Source organism: Hippichthys cyanospilos, chromosome 20, assembly GCF_059441005.1.
Source record: "Hippichthys cyanospilos isolate Australia breed blue-spotted pipefish chromosome 20, RoL_Hcya_1.0, whole genome shotgun sequence".
In the NCBI taxonomy this organism is placed as follows: domain Eukaryota; kingdom Metazoa; phylum Chordata; class Actinopteri; order Syngnathiformes; family Syngnathidae; genus Hippichthys; species Hippichthys cyanospilos.
The window spans coordinates 4,920,372-4,939,765 of NC_142388.1; the positions used below are offsets into that span (position 1 = coordinate 4,920,372).

General features: G+C 43.6%; 1 protein-coding gene across 1 annotated transcript in view; it reads right to left on the reverse strand.

Moving 5' to 3' along the window:
- The window catches only part of syne1a (spectrin repeat containing, nuclear envelope 1a), a 109,428-nt gene that overhangs the window by 41,580 nt on the left and 48,454 nt on the right, over window positions 1-19,394 (reverse strand). The window contains exons 61-83 of the mRNA XM_088404054.1: window positions 18,517-18,672; window positions 17,144-17,308; window positions 16,880-17,052; window positions 16,380-16,533; window positions 15,629-15,772; window positions 15,390-15,554; window positions 14,931-15,248; window positions 14,704-14,859; window positions 12,658-12,828; window positions 9,124-9,450; window positions 8,623-8,775; window positions 8,383-8,550; window positions 7,231-7,407; window positions 5,211-5,357; window positions 5,009-5,134; window positions 4,741-4,917; window positions 3,763-4,028; window positions 3,493-3,649; window positions 3,019-3,417; window positions 1,234-2,838; window positions 625-938; window positions 410-554; window positions 119-337 (exon numbers count right to left, since the gene is read on the reverse strand). Of these exons, the coding sequence (XP_088260180.1) occupies window positions 119-337; window positions 410-554; window positions 625-938; window positions 1,234-2,838; window positions 3,019-3,417; window positions 3,493-3,649; window positions 3,763-4,028; window positions 4,741-4,917; window positions 5,009-5,134; window positions 5,211-5,357; window positions 7,231-7,407; window positions 8,383-8,550; window positions 8,623-8,775; window positions 9,124-9,450; window positions 12,658-12,828; window positions 14,704-14,859; window positions 14,931-15,248; window positions 15,390-15,554; window positions 15,629-15,772; window positions 16,380-16,533; window positions 16,880-17,052; window positions 17,144-17,308; window positions 18,517-18,672 (5,982 nt within the window). The remainder of the gene's footprint in view (window positions 1-118; window positions 338-409; window positions 555-624; window positions 939-1,233; window positions 2,839-3,018; window positions 3,418-3,492; window positions 3,650-3,762; window positions 4,029-4,740; window positions 4,918-5,008; window positions 5,135-5,210; window positions 5,358-7,230; window positions 7,408-8,382; window positions 8,551-8,622; window positions 8,776-9,123; window positions 9,451-12,657; window positions 12,829-14,703; window positions 14,860-14,930; window positions 15,249-15,389; window positions 15,555-15,628; window positions 15,773-16,379; window positions 16,534-16,879; window positions 17,053-17,143; window positions 17,309-18,516; window positions 18,673-19,394) is intronic.

Consider the following 19,394-nt stretch of genomic DNA (forward strand, 5'->3'; position numbering starts at 1 on the left):
TGCACAAACCAAAATGAGGTGTACAATGTTTATTCAATCAAAGCAGTTATCGTTACTCTTATCTTTCCATTATTAAGCATCCCAATAATTTTGTCAAGCAGATGTATATCTTCCTTACCTTCTCTGTGAAGTTTCTCCATTCTCGCACAGTGTCTTCCAGTGCCCTCTCCTGGGTTCTTGCCACGCCGCGCAGCCGACTCCAGCGTTGCCATAGCGACGAGAGCGCACAAGCAATAACGGCGACGTCGGACTTGGCGAGGAGCCTTTCTAACTCGGCCGCCTTCTCTTTCAAAGCGGTGAGGGCTAACTCAAGCAGGTCAGCCCGATTTACCAGAGACTGCGGGAAAAAAAGCATTCGCTTTCCAAGTGTGGGTGATAACGCTTCGTATCTTAAAAGTGCATCTCCCACCTTGTATTTGTCACACTTATCTTCCGCCTGCTGGAGACTGTCAGCTTTGGCCGTGGCGAAAACGGCCATCTTGCTCTCTGTGTCGTTCATCTGTTCCACAAGCCTCTCTCTCTCGTGTTGGAACGAGGCCCAGACCGTCGCACATCTTAAAAAATAATAATACAACAGCATAAGTACATTTGCTGAATGCAAACTTTGGAGGTGTGACTGAGCACCTTTCGTGAAGACCTCCGCAGGCCTCCATCTGCTTTCTTATTTTCGTGCTCCTCAGAAGAGTGGCTTCAACTTCTTTTTTGAGTTGGGGGCCTACAAGAGGCTCCCAGGTCACCTTCTCCTCTAAGATCGCTTTAAGGCTCTTCTCCTGGATGTTGATTTTTTCTAAATTCAGAAGACATTGTTTGTGGTCATCCAGTTCCACACCTACACGTGCATGCTGGAGGAAGTCAGCTGCAGAATCCAGACACTTCTGCATGGACTTCAGTGATGAGTGAAGCCTCTGGACCAGACTGAGAGCTTGATCCATTGTCACCTATGATATACAGAAGATGAACTAACTACTTAATTTTATTTAAAGTGAGAAAAAAAGGATTACATTGTTCAGCTTCATGAGCACCATTGGGAGTGGGAGTGAATATTTGCGAGTATATATATATATATATATATATATATATATATATATATATATATATATATATATATATATATATATATATATATATATATATATATATATATATATAAAAATAAAAAACTTGGCACTTTATTTAGCATACTGCTTGTGCTCATATGAGGGAACAACAAAGTTGAGTTAAGAGGAGACTCACCTTTTTGTTGCCAATTTCTTTTTGGACTTCAGCTCCCAGTGTCCTAAGCTCATCCATTTTCTCCTCTACATGGACAGGAATAGATTCATTTCTAGCGCAAAGTCTTTGCTCCTCTCGACTAAACAAGGCATCCATTATTTTTAATCTACTCTCCACTTCCTCTTCCGTGATTCTCATTTCGCGCACTTTCTCCTGCACCTTCTCGACTTTGGTTTCCGTTAAGGTTAGCGGTTCCCCCAAAGCGTCTTGTACAGCGTTCAGCCATCCTGACATCTTTTCCATCTCCCCCGCGAAGTCCTCGCATTGCGCGATTTCCTTTTGGCTTTCTTCTACACAGCGTTTCACATCTGAGAGTAACAACTGCAGCGATTCACGCCGGGCTGTCACCTCCTGCAAGGCAGCGGGGTCAAACCTCAAGCCGAGACCGTCGATTTGTTGGCTACATTCTTTGGCCTGGGATGCAACACCATCCAGGCTTTTGAGTAAGGCGTAAAGAGATGCAACTTTATCCATAACATTCATTTCTTTGTCCGATTTGAGTGTAATCAGATTGTCTTTGGCGGACTTGACTTGCAGGTCAAAGCTCTTCGATCGTATGTTATGTTCCACTATTGTTTTTAAGGCTTCATCCAAAATTTCAAGAGTCTTATTGATTCCATTTTTCAAGGTACTGCAAAGGTGGACCAGCTGACGCAATTCCTCAGCTCGGTACGTGTGGCCCAAACAGAGGAAGCCCTCATTTTTACCCTGAAGTTCTTTGACCGCTCTGCTGATGTGCGCCGAACTTTCACTGATTTTGCGATAGTCATTCATGAGGGAAACTAGCGCTTCTTCACTTGTACTGATAGTCATCTTTTCCAGATTGTCAAACTGCTCCTGAAGTCTCTCCACGCTGCTTCGAGTCACCTTCAAAAAAGTGCTGAATTCCTTCCGCTCGAGGATGATTTGCTGGAGTCTGTCTTTTTTCTCTTTGGCGAGGGCCAGGATGCTGTTGTATTGTTGCGGGAGAGCGTTGAGCCGCTCGTCCAGGTAGCAGTGGTCAATCTCATTGAGGGTGGGAAGGATCTCCTGACCTATCCTCTGCACGATCAGAAGGAGGTTCTCGTTCTCCGACGCTTGTTCTAGGACTTTTTGGAAGGCGGACAGACGCGCTTGCAAATCTGTGCTGTCCTCCATTTCGCTGAGGTTGATTTCGGGGAAGGTGATGGCTTCCGCTTGTCTGAGCCACTGACAAGTCTTGTTTAGGTCAACCTGGAAGAATTTCCTGGCTGTCAAGGCTTTTTCCAAGATTGTGACACGCTGGCTGGTTCTCTGAAGGGCCGTTTCAAAGGCCGCCTGAAGCTCCTGGAGCTTTGCCAGGGTTTCTCCTCGCTCTTTGTCCGTGGCGTCCCTCTCTAGCTCCCGACCTTGAATCCAGAGAGATGCCAGCTCCCTCTGGTACGCATGAAGGCTACTCTGGATGCTCCGACACGTGGCCGCCTCTTTCGCCAGGCCTTCTGGGAGGAGTGCAATGTGGTCGTCTATCAGGGTCTTACGCTCCTGCTGTTCTACCCATGAGAGGGCACGACCAAGACCCTGAAGGAACTGAGTCCTTTCAGTGAAGACCTGCAAATACATCATTTTGAATGTTTCAGTCAAGGAGTCCTGTAGGACAGTGCTCCACAAAGGGAATGATGGCATGAGGGTATTTCATGGAGTTTCTAAAGGTATAAGCAAATCTAATTGAATGATCTAATTGAATAATTTGAAAAAAAATGCATTGCATACAGATTTCCATCTGTTTACCTTGCTGAGGTATTTCCTCCTTTGTGTCACACGCGCCTCCAATGTGTCCACTTCAGTCTGGGCTTGCTCGACAAGCTCCTGCAGGCATTTCCTCTCACTCAACCCCAGCCTGGAGGCCACGTCCCGCGCCTCGCTCACCGCTCGAGCTAGCAGCTGCCGTCGAGCCTCCAGCTCCACACACACGCTCAGGTGGTCAAACAGGAAACTCTGGGCCAGGTCGGGGGGCGGGCTGGTCTTCAGTGCTGAGGTGAGCGCAGGACGCTGCACTTCCACCCATTCGCGGGCATCCCTCAGCTGGGTTTCCACCCGTGTCAGATCCTCGAGGGTTTGCGAGGAGTCTCTGATCTTCTGCTGTATGAGAGACTCGAGCTGGGCCCAGCGCTGCTCTAGGTGACCCACCTGCAGAAGGTGAACCGGGCATTATTAACTTCATACAGATGGCAAATTCGACACAGCTCTTAAATGAGATCTTACCTGTTGTTTGACCAGTTCCTTGTCCAGGAGGCTTATTCGAGGCAGGATGGCTTGTTTCTGCTCCCGGAGATCTTCTAGTGTTGCACGTTGCTCCAAAAGATCGCTGGACAACTTCCTCAGAGCTTCAAGATGCTCCCGCGTACTTTCAGCGTCAGCCCTGTGCACACATAAGCAGCGTTTAATACAGAGGTTTTCAAAACGGGCTCCCCGGACCTCAGGGAGTTGGTGATCCACAGCTTCGGGGTCAAATAATGACATATCATTGGCTACCTGGCAAGGTAGTCCCACTCCCTGGACACTTGATGGAAAAGCTCCTCAACAGTGGCCACGCTTTCCTGGTACTCGCCGCTGCGCTGCATGTCCTCCCCTCGCTCTGCTTCCAGTTCCTCGGCGCGCTGGCCCATTTCGATCCAGATCCGGTGCAGCTTCCTCGCGTCCCTCATGGCGACGGAGTCCTGGCCGTCCGTCAGCCGCTCGATGGCCTCCATCAAGCGGCTTGCCTCAGACTGTCTCTCCCTCACTTGCTGGAGGAACTCCTGGGAAAGTTTGATCAGGATTACATGATGCCTTTAGGCAAAAATGACATTAAAAGGATTTGAGTGAAATCTGGTATAAACTAGGCATTTTAGCAGTTTTAAAAATCCACGCTTTATGATGGTCCCCATTACATCACAAATGGGCACAAGATAGCTTAAGCTTAAGGGTTAGGGATTCATGTGTTTTGCAGTTTTACATTACAATAAACTCAAATTAAATCTCACATGTACTTGTTTTTGTAATAGTTCTATGGTGTTCTGCAAGGCTCTCTACTAAGTCCACAGATCTTTACAGTATTCCATATGCCACAAAAGTGTTAAAATCCTCTGTTGTGATATTTTCCCATCACGTCAGACATAACAATCTTTATTGGCAATGCAATTTTTGGTTTTGCTTTGCTTTGTGTTTTGAATGGTTTTGTCATAAGAATAGTTCACGTCACGTGAGGGTTGCAGGATGAGCCATGATTGGTTGATAGCTTAGCTCTGAGCAACTGTGATGTCATTTTCAGTCAACAGCAAGTGGCGAAATGGCTACCCCAAGAGATGGATAAAAACAGGTAGATTTTACCGCTTTGTTAATTTTCCACAAGTCCAATTATTAATCAGAATGCAGTTTTTAGTAGGGACAGATTTAACATGTTACTGCAAAGAAATCTTCTTTCGTATATACAGTACACGAAAAACTCAGCGATTCAGCCAGAATGCACACCTGTGCTTTGTCCAGCTGATTCTGTGCAATTCTGGGCTCAAGCTCTGCGGGACACCTGATGAGGTTCTCAAGTTGCTGCTCGGTCTCTCGAAGCTCCTCCTCCAGATCTGCCTTGTGTTCCTCGACGTCTCTCCAGCTTTCTGCGACCTCCTGGCAGAGCAGCATGCGCTCCTCTATCTTTCGACAAAACAGAATTTTTTTCTGATGTCAATTACCTGCCTTGATCTCATATTCGGATACAAAAATCCGTAGGCGTGAAGACACTAACCTGGAGTTTGACCTGCTGGATGGCCGTAGCCACCTCCTGCACTCGAACGAGTGAGAGGTCGCAGGAGGAACACACCAGTTGGAGGTAAGTACTGGCCTGCTCCTGGAGTGCCCGCTCCTGTTTCACCTGGCAAAACAAGTCAAGCGATGCAAACTCCTGGACATTTAATTGAGTCGTCATTTAAGAGATGCGTTTTCCTGACCTGCTGTAGCGCCTCCTCCAGGCCAAGAGGTGTCAGTGCAGGAGATTCTGGCTCCCGGGAGGCAGCGGTCAGCCAAGTCTTGCACTGCTGCAAGGTATCTTGGAGACTTACATGTCTCTGTAGCTCATGGTCCAGGCTCTGATACACCTAGAAATGATTCAGTCAGTCACAATGTATTCATTGAGGTGACACAATTTTGCTGAAGTGTCATAGTGATATTGTTCAACAGTTTGAAGTTGAAGAGGTTGGAATCGTTCTGATAATGCACAGATTAGAGGACAAAAACAATCATTTGAAGGTTCTCGTGTCAGTATGAGTTGAACTGAGTGAATTTTCGGAACATGATGACGTTGGAATGGTCAGAAAATGTAGATATCTAAATATCAGAGAATGTAAATCTAAAATAATATATAATTCACACAATTTATAAAAGAAAGAGGATCACATTTGCCAGCTGCGGGATATAAAGGCGACCAGATCCTCCCAGCACCCATGTCTGATTGACAATGTTAATATTTGGTGTCTCGAAGAAAGAAAAAAGAAATGGGGAGGGGAGAAGAGATATGTTGGCATACTGCATTGAGTTTTTTGGCAGAGGCTCCAAAGCTGGCACGGTGGCAAGTGGCAAGCAGGATATTAGAGCTTACGTGGAGAATGAAATTGGCAGATAAAATGGTCGGGGGTTACAAATTGAGGAGAAGCCAGCAGCGTGGCTGGATCACACAATGCCAGATTGCTATAGGAAAAAAAAACAAAAAAAAAACGGTTGCATTGGCATCTGGGGAGGTCAGTAATGATGACAGAGCATAAGATGCCAAAATGGCAAAGCGGCGCTGGATTAGAGTGCAGACGAACGCTGGCCGTCACTTGGCGCGGACATGAAAAGCGCCGGGTTGACAGGGGATATACGGAGATTAATATGGCCAGATTGAGTTAGCCACTTTGGCTGGATGGTCTCGTCACAGTGCGGTTGCTGTCAGGCGACGCCGTGCCCTCCGTGCTGCCGGTGAAGGAGCATCGTCGAGAGATGCTTTTGGTGTCACATTGGGTTAGGATTAAGTGCTTGTTTTGGCGGCTCCATTGAATGACGCTGATGTTAGTGGAGTGGGACTGTGCATGCCTGGCCTTATTTGGCAAGAGAAGAGGACATTAAAAAAAAAAAAAATCTACATCCCCTTATTCGAATACCAGGTTGTTAAGGTTTTAAAACAATGTTATTTTTAGAAACAATCTTTGACAGGGTTCTAAAGTGTTCACACCCACTTAAAACCATGTTATTGTTGTGTTCAAACTTTATACATTTAAAAATTTTATTTATTTTTTTATTGAATATGTTCTTATTTATTTATTTAGTAATTTATACACAGTAATGACCTAATTATTTATGTGTACTAATATGAAGAGGTGGTTTTTCAGTCATGCTGCCGACCACACTAATCTGACATTTTACACCAGGGGTGTCCAAACTATGGCCTGGGGGCCATTTGCGGCCCCTCATTCACATTTAAGCACAAACTGAGATTAAATTTTGACTTGGCTTGCAATGCTATCTAAAAAGGAAAAGGTTCAGCGATAGATGGCAAGTGTCCGTGGTAAAATCCTCATCCTCAAAGCCTTATCATCTTTAACGTAAATCCTTGATGTAGCATTTTTTTTAAGAATAACGACATTATGTAGACACTAATTACTTGCATGACTGTTTGATTTCTACATTTTTAATTAAATTAAAAAAAAAAACATGTTTCTATTTTTCTCTGTGCAGCCCTCAGAGGGAAAGTTTGGCCTGCTTTGTCATATATGAAGTACTGTACTTACATTTCAAATAAAGCAATGAAAAGACCCCAAAAATGGAAGCAACCACAAAAACCTGCTGCGTCTAAACTATGCAAATGCAGCAGAGCGCAAATAATGTCATCGCAGTGCAATTATTGACTGTTTGATTATGTGTAATGAATGCTGTGAAAAAAGGTCCTGTACATACAATTAGTTTTCTTCAAATCCCTTCTCCCGTCTCGCTCACCCTCTGCGCCGTGCTGCAGATGGCGGAGTAGCTGTCTCTGGTGCCTTGCTGGTGCGCGTGGACCTGCTGTCTCAGTCGACTCTGCACGCGCTCGTCGCAGTTGTGCACCAGTTGGTCCCCGCGCTGCTTCAAGGCTGCCAAGCGATCCTCAAAGGCCGCTATCTCCTCCATGATGGCCTGCGGAGGACAAAAGGAGACAACGGGTAGCGCCGGGGCTGGCGGAACGGCGCATTGTTCGATGACGCGGGAGGTCATTGAACCCTGATGGCGCACGAGGTGGCCGGCAGGCGGGAGGGCATCTGTGAAGATCAGGTTTGAAGGTTGAAGCTCTGAATGACATTTGACACATAGTTACCTTGCTTTACAGTTTTAAATGATTCCGTGGAGAAGCATGTAATTCAATTCAAATATATTCTATTGGAATAAACTGAAATGACATGAATCCATCTCAGCCCCGCAAAAACACTCAATGCTTTTTATTGTCTTTTTAATCATTCTGAAATCAAATTCAATTGCCAATTCAGGGCACTGACAAACATTTCTTAAGTATGCTGACAATGACAAACGGCACCTGTTGCCATGGTTTAGTATAGATTAGCTTGTAGCTAGCAGCTCTCAAGTGCTCCATATAGGCTGGCGTGATATAAATAAATGACTCTGCACACTTTGATGTTGACAGCCTGACACAGTTGCAATTCTTACTGCTCGCTTTTTAACAAACGGTTCTTACTTAATTGTGTTGTTGGCAATCCAGCTCATTGAACAACATTTATGAGGAGAGATTTGTCTAAAATCTGATGTTTCTCAGGAGGAAAGTAGTATGCTGCTGAGAACAGTTTGCATTTAAGTAAAAATAAAAGTTAATCATCAGAAATGTATAAAAATGAGTCATTCATAATGAGGTAGGAATGTATTATTTGGTCTTTTGTGTTTATCATTGTTTTTAACCAGTATTTTTTTTAATATCACCTCAAACTCATCTTACATTTCCGTTGAAAATAAATAATCTGACTTTGAAAAAAATGCACCTGAAATTTCCATGACCAGAAGAAAAAAAAAAACAACAGTAAGAGAACTTGTGTAGTGAACCACAAATATGCAGAGAATTACTGTATTATTAATTAGTGTGTGAGCCAAACTCCCGGTGTTCACCTTGTGCCGGGCGAGTTGTTGAGTGGCTGCCTCCAAGCTGCGACTGACGTTGGGGTCAGGGGTCACCATCCTGCTGGACATCTGCAACAACCAACGCTCTGCCTCCTGGAGCTCCTTGTGGTATGTTTCCTGCTCCCTCACCTGGTCCTCCAGATGTGCCACATGAGCCTAAGAAGCAAGACCACAATTTGGACATGTGATTCTGATTTACAGACTGTAATTATTTACTTTTTTATGTACCGTGGCCACGTTAAAGAGGTCGCTGTAGTCCTTTTGCAGCCTGGTCATTTTGTCTCGGACCGAGGGATAATGGACGGACGCCAGCAGGGCATCGCCCTTCTCCACTACTGACCTGATGGAACCGTCATGGGACTGAACCATCTGCAAAAGAGCCTGGAGGGCAAAAAAAACATCCTGAGTGTAAAACTTCCTTTTTACCGCATTATAGTATCGCGTTTTTTCTCCATTAATCTTGCTTATCACCAACAACGAGGCAATCTAAAGCAGCAACACCTCCGCAAAGCCTCAAGTCCATGTAAGCAAATTTCACTTCCTAGTCATACGAACTTGCGTTCTGTATAATTTTAAACCTGTAAAGCACTGATGGGGACAAAGGACTAAGTAAATTTACAGTATGGGAGGGGTGAGTCGAGCCTGTTTTAAGCATGTACAAAATCAGTAAATAGTGAAAAATATTTTATGCCAAATCTACTGCAGTACTGTTGTAGTCAGCCATTTCACCTTGTACTTTGCGAGCTGCGCCCTCCGTTGGTAGAGCTCGGCTTTAGGCTCCGGCGTCGAATACAGCAAACCCTTTGTCTCCACCAGCCACTGGGCCTGAGCTTTATAGCGCTCCTGGAACTCTTTAGCCAGTAGCGAGGCGCGCTCCAGGAAGCTGTGCTCGGTCCTCAGCCAGCCCGCCAGTTCTTCCAGCTGGGAAAGACGCGCCTCCACCTCCACTCCTAGGCTCTCAGCTCCGACTTCGTTCAGGAAGTTCGCAGCCTGCTCGGCCCGCTCCCTCAGAGACTTCAGGCAGCTGTGGCCGTGATGAAGATCGTCTTGTAGACTCTGGGCGAGAAAGCAGGTGATCAGAACAGTCAAAAATTGGTATCCATCAAGTTAAACTGATCTAATTGGGTCATGGCACCATTTTAATAGTTCTTTCAACCCGACTCCTTCCTATATTATACTCACAGTAACTACTAGAAGACTATAATCCTGTTATGGATATTTGAGGTTGCCATAGAGCAACCTCTTCTGTTCTTGACCACGTGGCAGCAATTGAGGGGATTTGTACACTTCAGAAGGTTCCTCTTGGTTGACGCGGAGGCGCCCGGGAGGTCGTGGTGTGGAGGAAACGCAGGGAAAAATATGGAAGGAGGATCCAATTATAAGAGGTCTTAAAGGGAAAAGGAACCACGGGGGTTTCCAGGGTAACAGCAACACAAGCTCAATGGGGCGCCATCTTGCTTTCATCATGACTATATTACTGCTCGAGTGCAGCTCTTCAATCTGGGACATCTTCAGCTATCTCCGTTAACAATGTGATGCGCCTGCCTGCTCACGTCCATGTTTGCGTCTCACCATGATTTCCAGTGACCCACCTGTGCTTTTTCTATACAACGGTAACAAGACAGCCAACACACGGTTTGCTTTAATAAAAGCCGAACTCAAACAAGAAAACAAGAGCATAATTGCCATTTGAGGTCGACTCAGCCACCTGTGTCATGTAATGCCATTCCCCCCAAAGCTGCCGTCGTGCTTGGCCTGCCCGTACATTTATTTGTCCATTTGGTGGGTTTAGGATCCATACTGATTCATTAGGGCCTGATTAAGGAGCACGCACTGCAATCTGCTAGAAGGGCCTGCATGCACATTGGATGCCCTTTAGGCTGTTAAAACACCCCTCCATCATGCTAATATTAATTATTCAAGGTGTACCACTCCCTGATTCTGTGACAAGCAATCTGTCAACATTTGTCTGCAGTCACTGTAATCCACTACTTGCATAATGGCAGCGGTGAAATATGTAAGGTATAATCAAAACAGACATTTATTTATTTATTTACCTATTTTGCAATAAAGCAGTTGATGCCAAGGATGATATTAAAAAAAATGAATAAATTAATATTTTATTAAATGAATTGTTCAAAAATATCTAGAACATATTTCACACAAACAAAAAATCTAGCACAGGTTTCCTGCATGGGTAAAACTTACAGGAGAAAAACTTTGAAAAAAATGCTTGGAAAAATTGACATTTTGGGGTTATTTTTATGGCAAACTGTAAAATATATGGTTTGACCATTGTTATGGATAACATGAAACAATATTAAGCTGGGACAATTTGAATAGGTACAAATTGTGGAATATACAGGGGAAAAACTGAAAAACATAAAACTTGTGAATTTTAGAGGAGTATTTGTATGGTGAAAATGTTGAATTTTTTAAGGGCGCATCAACAAACATTTTAATGGGTAATTTAATTGTGAATATGTAAACAATTGGGAACGTGTGAAAATTTTGAATTTTGAAAATCCTAAAATGAAATGAAAGAGCAGAATGTTGCGAATGTGAAATGGGAAAGATGAAAATGTCAAATGTCAAATCTCCCATTGGAAAAGAATGGGTAATTTTGGAGTGAAAAAAATAGACTTCCGCGAAAATTTTGCAATGTGTAAATTTATGGAACGTTGAAAATCGTTCCCAAGGTCAAGTTAAAGAACTGAATGGGAAGACTTTAAATGTGAAATGTCAAATTCCTGGTGAATGGTGAATTGTGCGAAAAATCGAGAATCTTCCAGAAAAGTTGGGGAAAGTCAGCGAGTATAATTAACAATCTATAAGAAATCCCATTCAATACATCTAATGTCTTTGTTAGCACATGCTCCATTATGACAAAAATATGTCATAAAAATGAATATATATTAGAATTAGCTAGCAATGCACATTGACAGCAGGGAAGCCCCATTACAGCTCTACTGTGTGACCCTCCACACAGTTTCAAGTCAGCCTCAACCACAAAGTACAAATCCAACTGATCACCCTTGGCATGGCTATCGATCGCTACTCTTTGTGTCAATACATAATCATGGCAGTTCAATGCAACGCAGCCCTAGAGAGCTCACTCGGGGGAAAGACATATGTCCAAAGCTTTCTATTGATCTCCGACTAGGATAACGACAGCGCTCGCGACACGAGCCATGCGGCGTTCAAAAAAATGCGCCGGCGCGGCTTCGTTACGACTCCGGACACGAGAGCAGTGTGGCCAAGCGGTACATCAATTATAGCGTCTGAGCCAGCAGCCTTCTGACACCCCTCGCTTCTTCTTCATCCTCGCCATCACAACGGGGAGTCCAACCCCGCTAACGCCTTCCTTCTCAACCGCCGTCCGCTTTGTCATCATAATGACAATGGATCGATACGCCTTATGATCTTAGAAACTACTTCACACATCTTGCAAGCGAGATTTTTTTTATGCGGGAGCTACTTGTCAAAAAACTGCCATTTGGGCAGAAAGGCGTAGAAGAAAATGTGTAAACGGGGGGAAAGAAGCACATATAGCACACATTTTTCGTGGCCAAGCATGCTGAAACAGCCAAAAAAAAAAAAAGTGTTACCCAAGCAAATATTATGTGTTGCTATGTTGCCTTGTGTTCAAAAATCTTCCCACTCAGGACTTAAGATATTAAAGCCAAATACACTGAATATTAACGCTAGAAAACCTCCACCACAGACAAGAGTGTTGCTTAGGACAAATTTGAATGATTAAAGCAGAAGTCAACCTAAAAAATATTCTTTACAATACAAAGCCTTACTAGTCTATAAACATGGTGTTCTCATGAATACATTTGTGGAATATGAATTAACCTTTTCACCCCCGTTGGGACCATGCGTACCACAACTTTTCAAAAAATGGCAGTGAGTATAGGAATGCAAAAATAACATGAAATAGCGGTTCATTACACACCTATCTACAGATACTAGTGGGATGTTTTTTTCATAAAAGAAATAAAAATCATTGAATTTGTAGGTGTTTCCAAACTTTTGATTGGTGCGGGAGATATATTTAAGTATTTCTTTCTTTATCTTTGAGGATCTTCTCATAAAATTAGACTTAAATTTGACTTTGTAATTTTATGCAATACAGGAAAATGAATCCTGGAGAAGAACTATACTTCACACGCGTGCGATGTGTAAAATGTAAAATGGCAGTCGTTAATTAAGGTCCACCCCAAGCCACACGTGCACACGTGTAGTTAATTAGCGCAATACCTCTAATTTCTTCAGCTTTTTCTCCAGCGCGTTGCGGTCGAGAGGTTCCGAAGTGTCGGACACTTCTGAGAAGCTTTTCTTAGTGGACCTGAGCCACTCTGTGAAGGACACGCAAAGGTTTTCCGCCTCCTGTATGGTCTTGAGTTCCTCTTGCAATTGCTTGATGGTCTCCTAGGATAGTGTCAATAAAAAGCAGATTCAAATAAGTGTGACCACAACATGCCGAATCGATATATGCCGCGCCTATAATAAATTCATTTTCACGCGCGAGTCCATCATCATTTCAAGGCAGCTTTTATTCGCTGTAATTATTTTGGATCCGTGTTGCTATTTATATCCCGTGTGATCGTCAACACCGGCAGCCTTCGGATGGTTTCTGATCGCGTTCGGAAACCCCGACGGCCCAGAGAACCGCAGAGGACTAAAACCTCTGTGAACAGCCATCAAAACAGAAAATTCTATTTCCCCCTCCCCCCCGTTTCATCTGCACAACGGAGGGAGTTGGGAAGCGCGTGTGTGTGTGTTGGGGGGGTTTTATCCACTCGAGTGAGATTTTGAGTCAATACCGCATGAGCATGGAGCGGCTTTCTTTGACACATTATTCACTCCATGTCCAAAATCCTGCAGTGAGAGGCTCCAATTAGCTGATATTGCTGAGTGCACACCTTTCCTGTGAGGGAGGTAACAGCCCCCTCACCTCCTCCCACTTCACATGGCATAATTACAAGGGAGCGTGACATCACGGTGTGTTGTGTATGTGTGTGAAGCCAATTTGAAGCACGGTAACTTTTGGAGAAGGCTGTCACCGTAGGTGTAAAAATCAATGAGGTACGTGGATAGCTTTTCCACTCCCGGTGCCGGGTGTGAGATTGTCTCATTGGGCCCGGAATAGAGGAGCCACATTGATTTTGCTTTCAAAGACCCCCCAAATATGGAGGGGATAACAAACGGAGAGGTTGGATCAGAGGCCGCAGGATACATCAATGGTTAACTTCAGAAACAATGTCGAAATTCTCGATGGAATAAAGTCCAAAGCGAAAGAATAAACGGGCATTGCAAGCTTTCTAAAAGGTTAAATGAAGCCAAAAGTCGTATTTTTCCGAGAACATCTTCTATGAAGCCCCGCTAGTTTAAACATGGCGTTCCGATTAATATTGTGTTTATGGAATATGAATTAAGAAGTAAAATCAACCTGGTTTAATTCAACTCAGGGGGTACGCCTTTTGCCACTTGCTGTCGAGTGAAAATGACATTTCTAAACGACTGTGATGACATTTTTAGTCGACAGAAAAGTTGACTACTGCAACCACATGACATACATTTTTAGTGTGAGTCAATACAAAAATATGATAAGTATTAATATGAAAAAACACCTCTAGGCCATAAATTCAGCGATTAAAAAAAAATGGCTTGAACATTCATTGCACGCCATTCCAAACTTTGACTGCCATAAACCGAGGGTTCAAAATAATATTAAAAAACATTAACCAACAACTTAAAAAATAAAAATCTGAAACTATAACAACTATAACAGCAAATCTTTTGAACAGTTTTGTCGTGTATCTAATTGTGGGTCTTGTGGAACACCACTAGTTTTCCATTTTAGGGTTAAAAGAGATCCATCGCTATGGAAACAATGTAAATCTAAATCATTGTTCTCCTATTTCAATGGATTTTAATTCAATATTACAGTAAATTTCTTCCTCTGATAGCCTTATGGGCTTATGTGGGTACGTATGAAAGGCATTTTTTTTTTCGCTTCAACACATAAGCAAGCTGGCCAGCGCGAGTTACGAAATACCAAGCAGATGTTAGAAACCGGTTTGAAATCAATCCAACAACTTCAAAATACTAGATTGAATAATAAGCATCTGAAATTATGAACAGATGCCTGGCGAAACAGAGCCCACACCTGCAGGTAAAACTAATTAACCACAGAGGGAAAAAAAAAACACCTAAAAAAATATTTCAACCTTTTTGAATCATTTGAATCGATTTTGTCAGAACTTGATGAAAATGACGTGAGATTCCACGGGACAGCGGTACCTGTATGCTGAGCAGCAGGGAGTGGTAGCGTGCAGCCAGCTGGGTTGCCGTGGCGCTGAGGCGACCACTGATGTCACTTTCCTCCAAAGCCCGCTGGGCCAAAGAGGCCAGGCCGTCCACTTCGCCTTGTCGCGTCAGCACCGTTTCAAGACACAGCTGTTTACGAGCAATGCCGCTTTTTAACACTAGCGCTTGAAAAACACGAAATGAAAATAAGAGCTTCTAACCTTAAGCTTCTGCAGTTGGGTCTCCTTGGAGCTTCTGTCTGATCTCCGGTGAGGCCTCAAGTCGGCCCCCTTCTCCATCTCCTCCAGCCAGTGAGCCAAAGAGAGGAACTTCTGGCTCATGTCTCTCAGTCTGATCAGGGTGGAGTTCAGCTGCGTCCTGGTCTCCTCAAGGTGGCCCTGGTAGACCCCCCACTCCTGCTGCGCCGTGTCAAGGGCTCTGTCTTCGATCTGGGGTACGCCCCACGGGATGACCCGCTCTCTGCTGGTCAGCACGGAGGACAGCAGCGATTGGCCGTCGGAGCAGCGCTCCTGTAGAACCTAGAGGAACACAAGAGATAGAGAATACAGGGTGGACATTCTGCAGGGTCAGCATGGTTGAGAATTTTCATTTTTTTGTGGTGGATCTGGACCATGTCCCCGGCAATGAGCAGAGGTATGTTATTGTGGTTCAGTGCCTACCTGAAGTTGTTTCAGTGTTTCCTCAAGTGTATCAACATTCCCCTCTGGATGGGCCAACGATGCCAAAGTGGATTGCTCCCGCTCCAGCCAGTCTTCAAACACATGAAGTCCTCGTTGGTACTCCTGGTGGATCAGCACAAGGTCCTCGGCCTTACTGACTGCATTCTGTTAAAAAGAAATATCATAATCATCATACATCACCAAGAATAGAACAGTGGAAAGAAATCCTATTGAAATACCTTGGCCTTTTCTTGCAAGGTGTTGTATCTACTCTGGAGCTGCTTCACTTCTTGCTGGGTGCTGCTGTGTTCCGCCATGTTGGCCCCCTTTGCCGCTATAGTCTCCAGGGGAGAACTATGACTCAGCACTTCTTCATACAGAAGCTGGAATGAACACACATGCACAATCATTCATTGTCGGGACACCAAACCCCATGAGGTGCCCCGGGGGGACAACATGACATGTTGACAAAAACAGGACTATCTTTAAAAACATCATCCCTGCTTACTGCTGTTTTTTTTTTTTTTTAAAGCTTGATAGCTGACGGTGTCAAACAGTAAGATGCTTCTTTATTTTAAATATTTCATTCAATCCTTAAGACATGGTTTGACATTTTTTTCAATATATTTGGTTAAAGGGGAGTCTAAAAATCGCTGGTGTATTAAAAATGGGAATAATCAATGAATTAGCGCACTAAAGTAAATGATTACTCAAGTATGTATGATGTAATGAGTACTCAAGTAATCAAAAGTAATCAATTACTTTTTATTTTAAGCAATTACCTGTGAAAGTCCTTAAAATGGTGGATTACTTTAATGTATATAGTAATTGCTTACTTCAGTACGTAACTCATTCAATCGTATAGACATAATTTACACTTTTGTAAAGTCCCGGCATTCAATCCCAAGTACTTCTATATATTTTTTTCAAGGGTTTGCATAAAGAAGGTAATGAAGTCAGTATTGTCTAGTTTTGGAGCTTGCTTACTACCTTGGTTTTGCCCAAGTTTGCAGTCTTGTCTCTCATCTCTGCATATTGCCTGTCTGAGCAGCTGAGCGTCTCTTCCACGCGGTCCATCCAAAGCACAAAATGCCCCACGTCCTCTTGATAGCTGGTCCACTGTGACAAGGCGCCCTCCAGCTGGCTGTTAACGACAAAAAAATGACATTTAGTCACAGGCATAAACACACATTCAACTACTAGATACATTCCTTAAAAGATCTTTTTTTTTCTTCAATTTAGTTTCACTCATCCCACATGCTTGCAATACTTTTAACTTCTTTAACATACTTTTTGACACAATGCACATTGTTTCCTTGCCACTTGGGACTTTCTGCAGCTTTTCAAAACTTTACAGCACTTTACAGCAGCGTCTATGTACTGCAATAACACCCCCACATTCAGTCCTAACATGGCATCCGAAGCTGTCTAACAGCCTGTTAATACTCGATCTAGTTCAAGTTCAAAAAAGAAAACTCCGATCTCAGGACCTTTTGCATTTGATGGAGGCAGACAAGAGGGAGTCCCACGAGTCCTTGAGGTCCTGGATCTGTTTGCGGATCACTGGGACGCCCTCAGCTGACGTGTTCCTCTGAACGGCTTCTCCTCTGGTGAGGAGCATCTTTAGCTGGATCTCCCGCTCTTGGCGGGCAGCGAGCAATGCCTGATGAACAATCCAGCAAATGATATCTTGAGCACGTAATTTTGTGAGGTTTTCAGTTGTCAAGTAGTTTCTGCTTCGTGGCACTACTTACCTCCAGCTGGAGCATCCTGTCTTCCAGCACAGCTTTATCAGAGGTAGAGGAAGTGCAGGTGCTGAGCACACTCTGAGCCTCGCACACCCATTCCTGAAGCTCTTTAAGACCCCGAGAAAAAAGGTGATGTTCCCCCACCACGCGCTCAATCCTGGAGACCTTATCCTGTCAGGAATTGCACGACAATGCAAAACGTTAAGAATTAGCATAGCACCATGAGCAAGTCAAGTTGAGTTCTATTTATTCAACTGATTGCTTTTTTTTCAGATATATTTTTAAGGAAAAAAGACTTTTTTTGCCATGTGAAGTGTAATTTCAATAAAATGAGGATTTGGAATCATTTAGTTTTATATTTCAGGCACTTCGATGCACCTGGTTATTTTTTCTGTTTTAGACTAACCTGTAACCTGTATAAACACAGTAAAAATATGTTTCCTTTTCAAATTTTTAACAAATTAATTGGAACATTAGTCAAAATATCGAATGTCTTTATTTAGTTTACACTGATGTGCATTGTCATTAGCGAAACAATTTTTCAATATACGCCTGAAGTTACCACCACAAATGTAGTTCCAAAGTTTGGTTAGTCAGATTTAGATGACACAGCTGTTTTAAGTCCATTTTTTTCCATCCAAAATTGTTTTGCGATGATTACCGTGAACTTGGCTCAAAAAATATTTCACATTGAAAAAAGGTCGCAAGCCACTAGCATAGAGTAGACAATGATGATTTGTAGAAACAGTGAAGTGCAGAGGGTGGTGTACAAGAAATATATCAGGAGTGCATGTTCAGAATTGTACACTAAAAAAGAAAACCGACCGAACATCACATTATACAGTATTTGCGTTGTCCCTTGACAAAGGACCTCCTTGACCCCTATATTACCACCCAAATTTGATTAATCTTATCCCGGGTTACCCTTCATACATAATGTCTGCATAATTTTACGGTAGAGCTACTTATTGACAATTTAAAACAATTCCTCAAAAGGAAGACGATCAATAAAAAAAGGCTTTCTGCTCTAAAATGGGTCAATGGCAATAAATCTTCTTAAAGCACTCTACTTGTCTAAAAGTAAAATGGCAGCCATTACAGTATTTTGCTGGCAATCCAATTCATCACATACGCGAGGTGATATATTTCGACACATTTAATAAGGGCTGGAAAAAGGTCAGAAGCTGCCGCAGTTCCACATTTCACACGTTTGACATTTTAGGATGAAGCGAACACAGCCTATGCCCTTTCTTTGTGATGCTAAAGCCACATTTATGAGGACCTTTTGGCAGAACTACAGATAAATCACTTGAGTAACGTATAACTTAGTACATGAAAAATGTAAAACGGCAAGAACAACTTTTTTTTTTTTTTTTTACCTTGGCCAAGTTGCTGAGAGCCAAGTACTGTGCAGACAGCTGGGACACTCGATGAAGGAAGCCCTTGCCGGCGGCTTGCCCCTCCCAAAGAGCGTGAGCTCGTTCCCTGAGGTGGCCCAGTTCTGCATCGCGACTGGACATCTCTTCAAGGACACGCTGATGTCCAGTTTGAAGGAGCAGGAAGAAAACACGTATAGAGAGCATAAGTCAGATTGGCATATCCAACCCAACGTGTCTCATTTGGGTCTTGGGTGAGCTACACAGCTGTCTAGTTGGGGAATATTAAACGTGAGATTTTAACAATTTTTTTTTTTAAACCCGTGACAGGAGCAGGGCACTTTTCTTCTCAAATTAAGAGCAAATTGATTGGAACATCCATTTTAAAAAATTAGGGCATGTTTCTTTTTAAATTAAGAGCAAATTGATTGATTTTTTGATTTTCTACAAGCTGCTTATCCTCACTAGGGTTGCAGGCTTGCTGGTGCCTATCCCAGCTGTTTTTGGGCAGTAGGCAGGCCAGCCAATTGCAGGGCACAAAGGGACGAATAACCATTAAAGCAACTAATCACACCAATTTGGAGTACACAAAACACCTCCCATGCATGTTTTTGGAATGTGGGAGGAAGTCAAAGTGCCCTGAGAGAACCCACACGGGCACAGGGAAAACATGTAAACTCCCAATCACACCTAAGGACAATTTAGGGTGTCCAATACACCAATCATACATGTTTTTGGAATGTGGGAGGATGCCGGAGTGCTCGGAGAGAACCCACGTGGGCATGGGGTGAACATGCAAACTCCACACAGGAAGGTCAGAGCCAGCTGGAATTGAACTCGGGCCCCTTCACTGCGAGGCAGACGAGCTGACCACTCCTCCA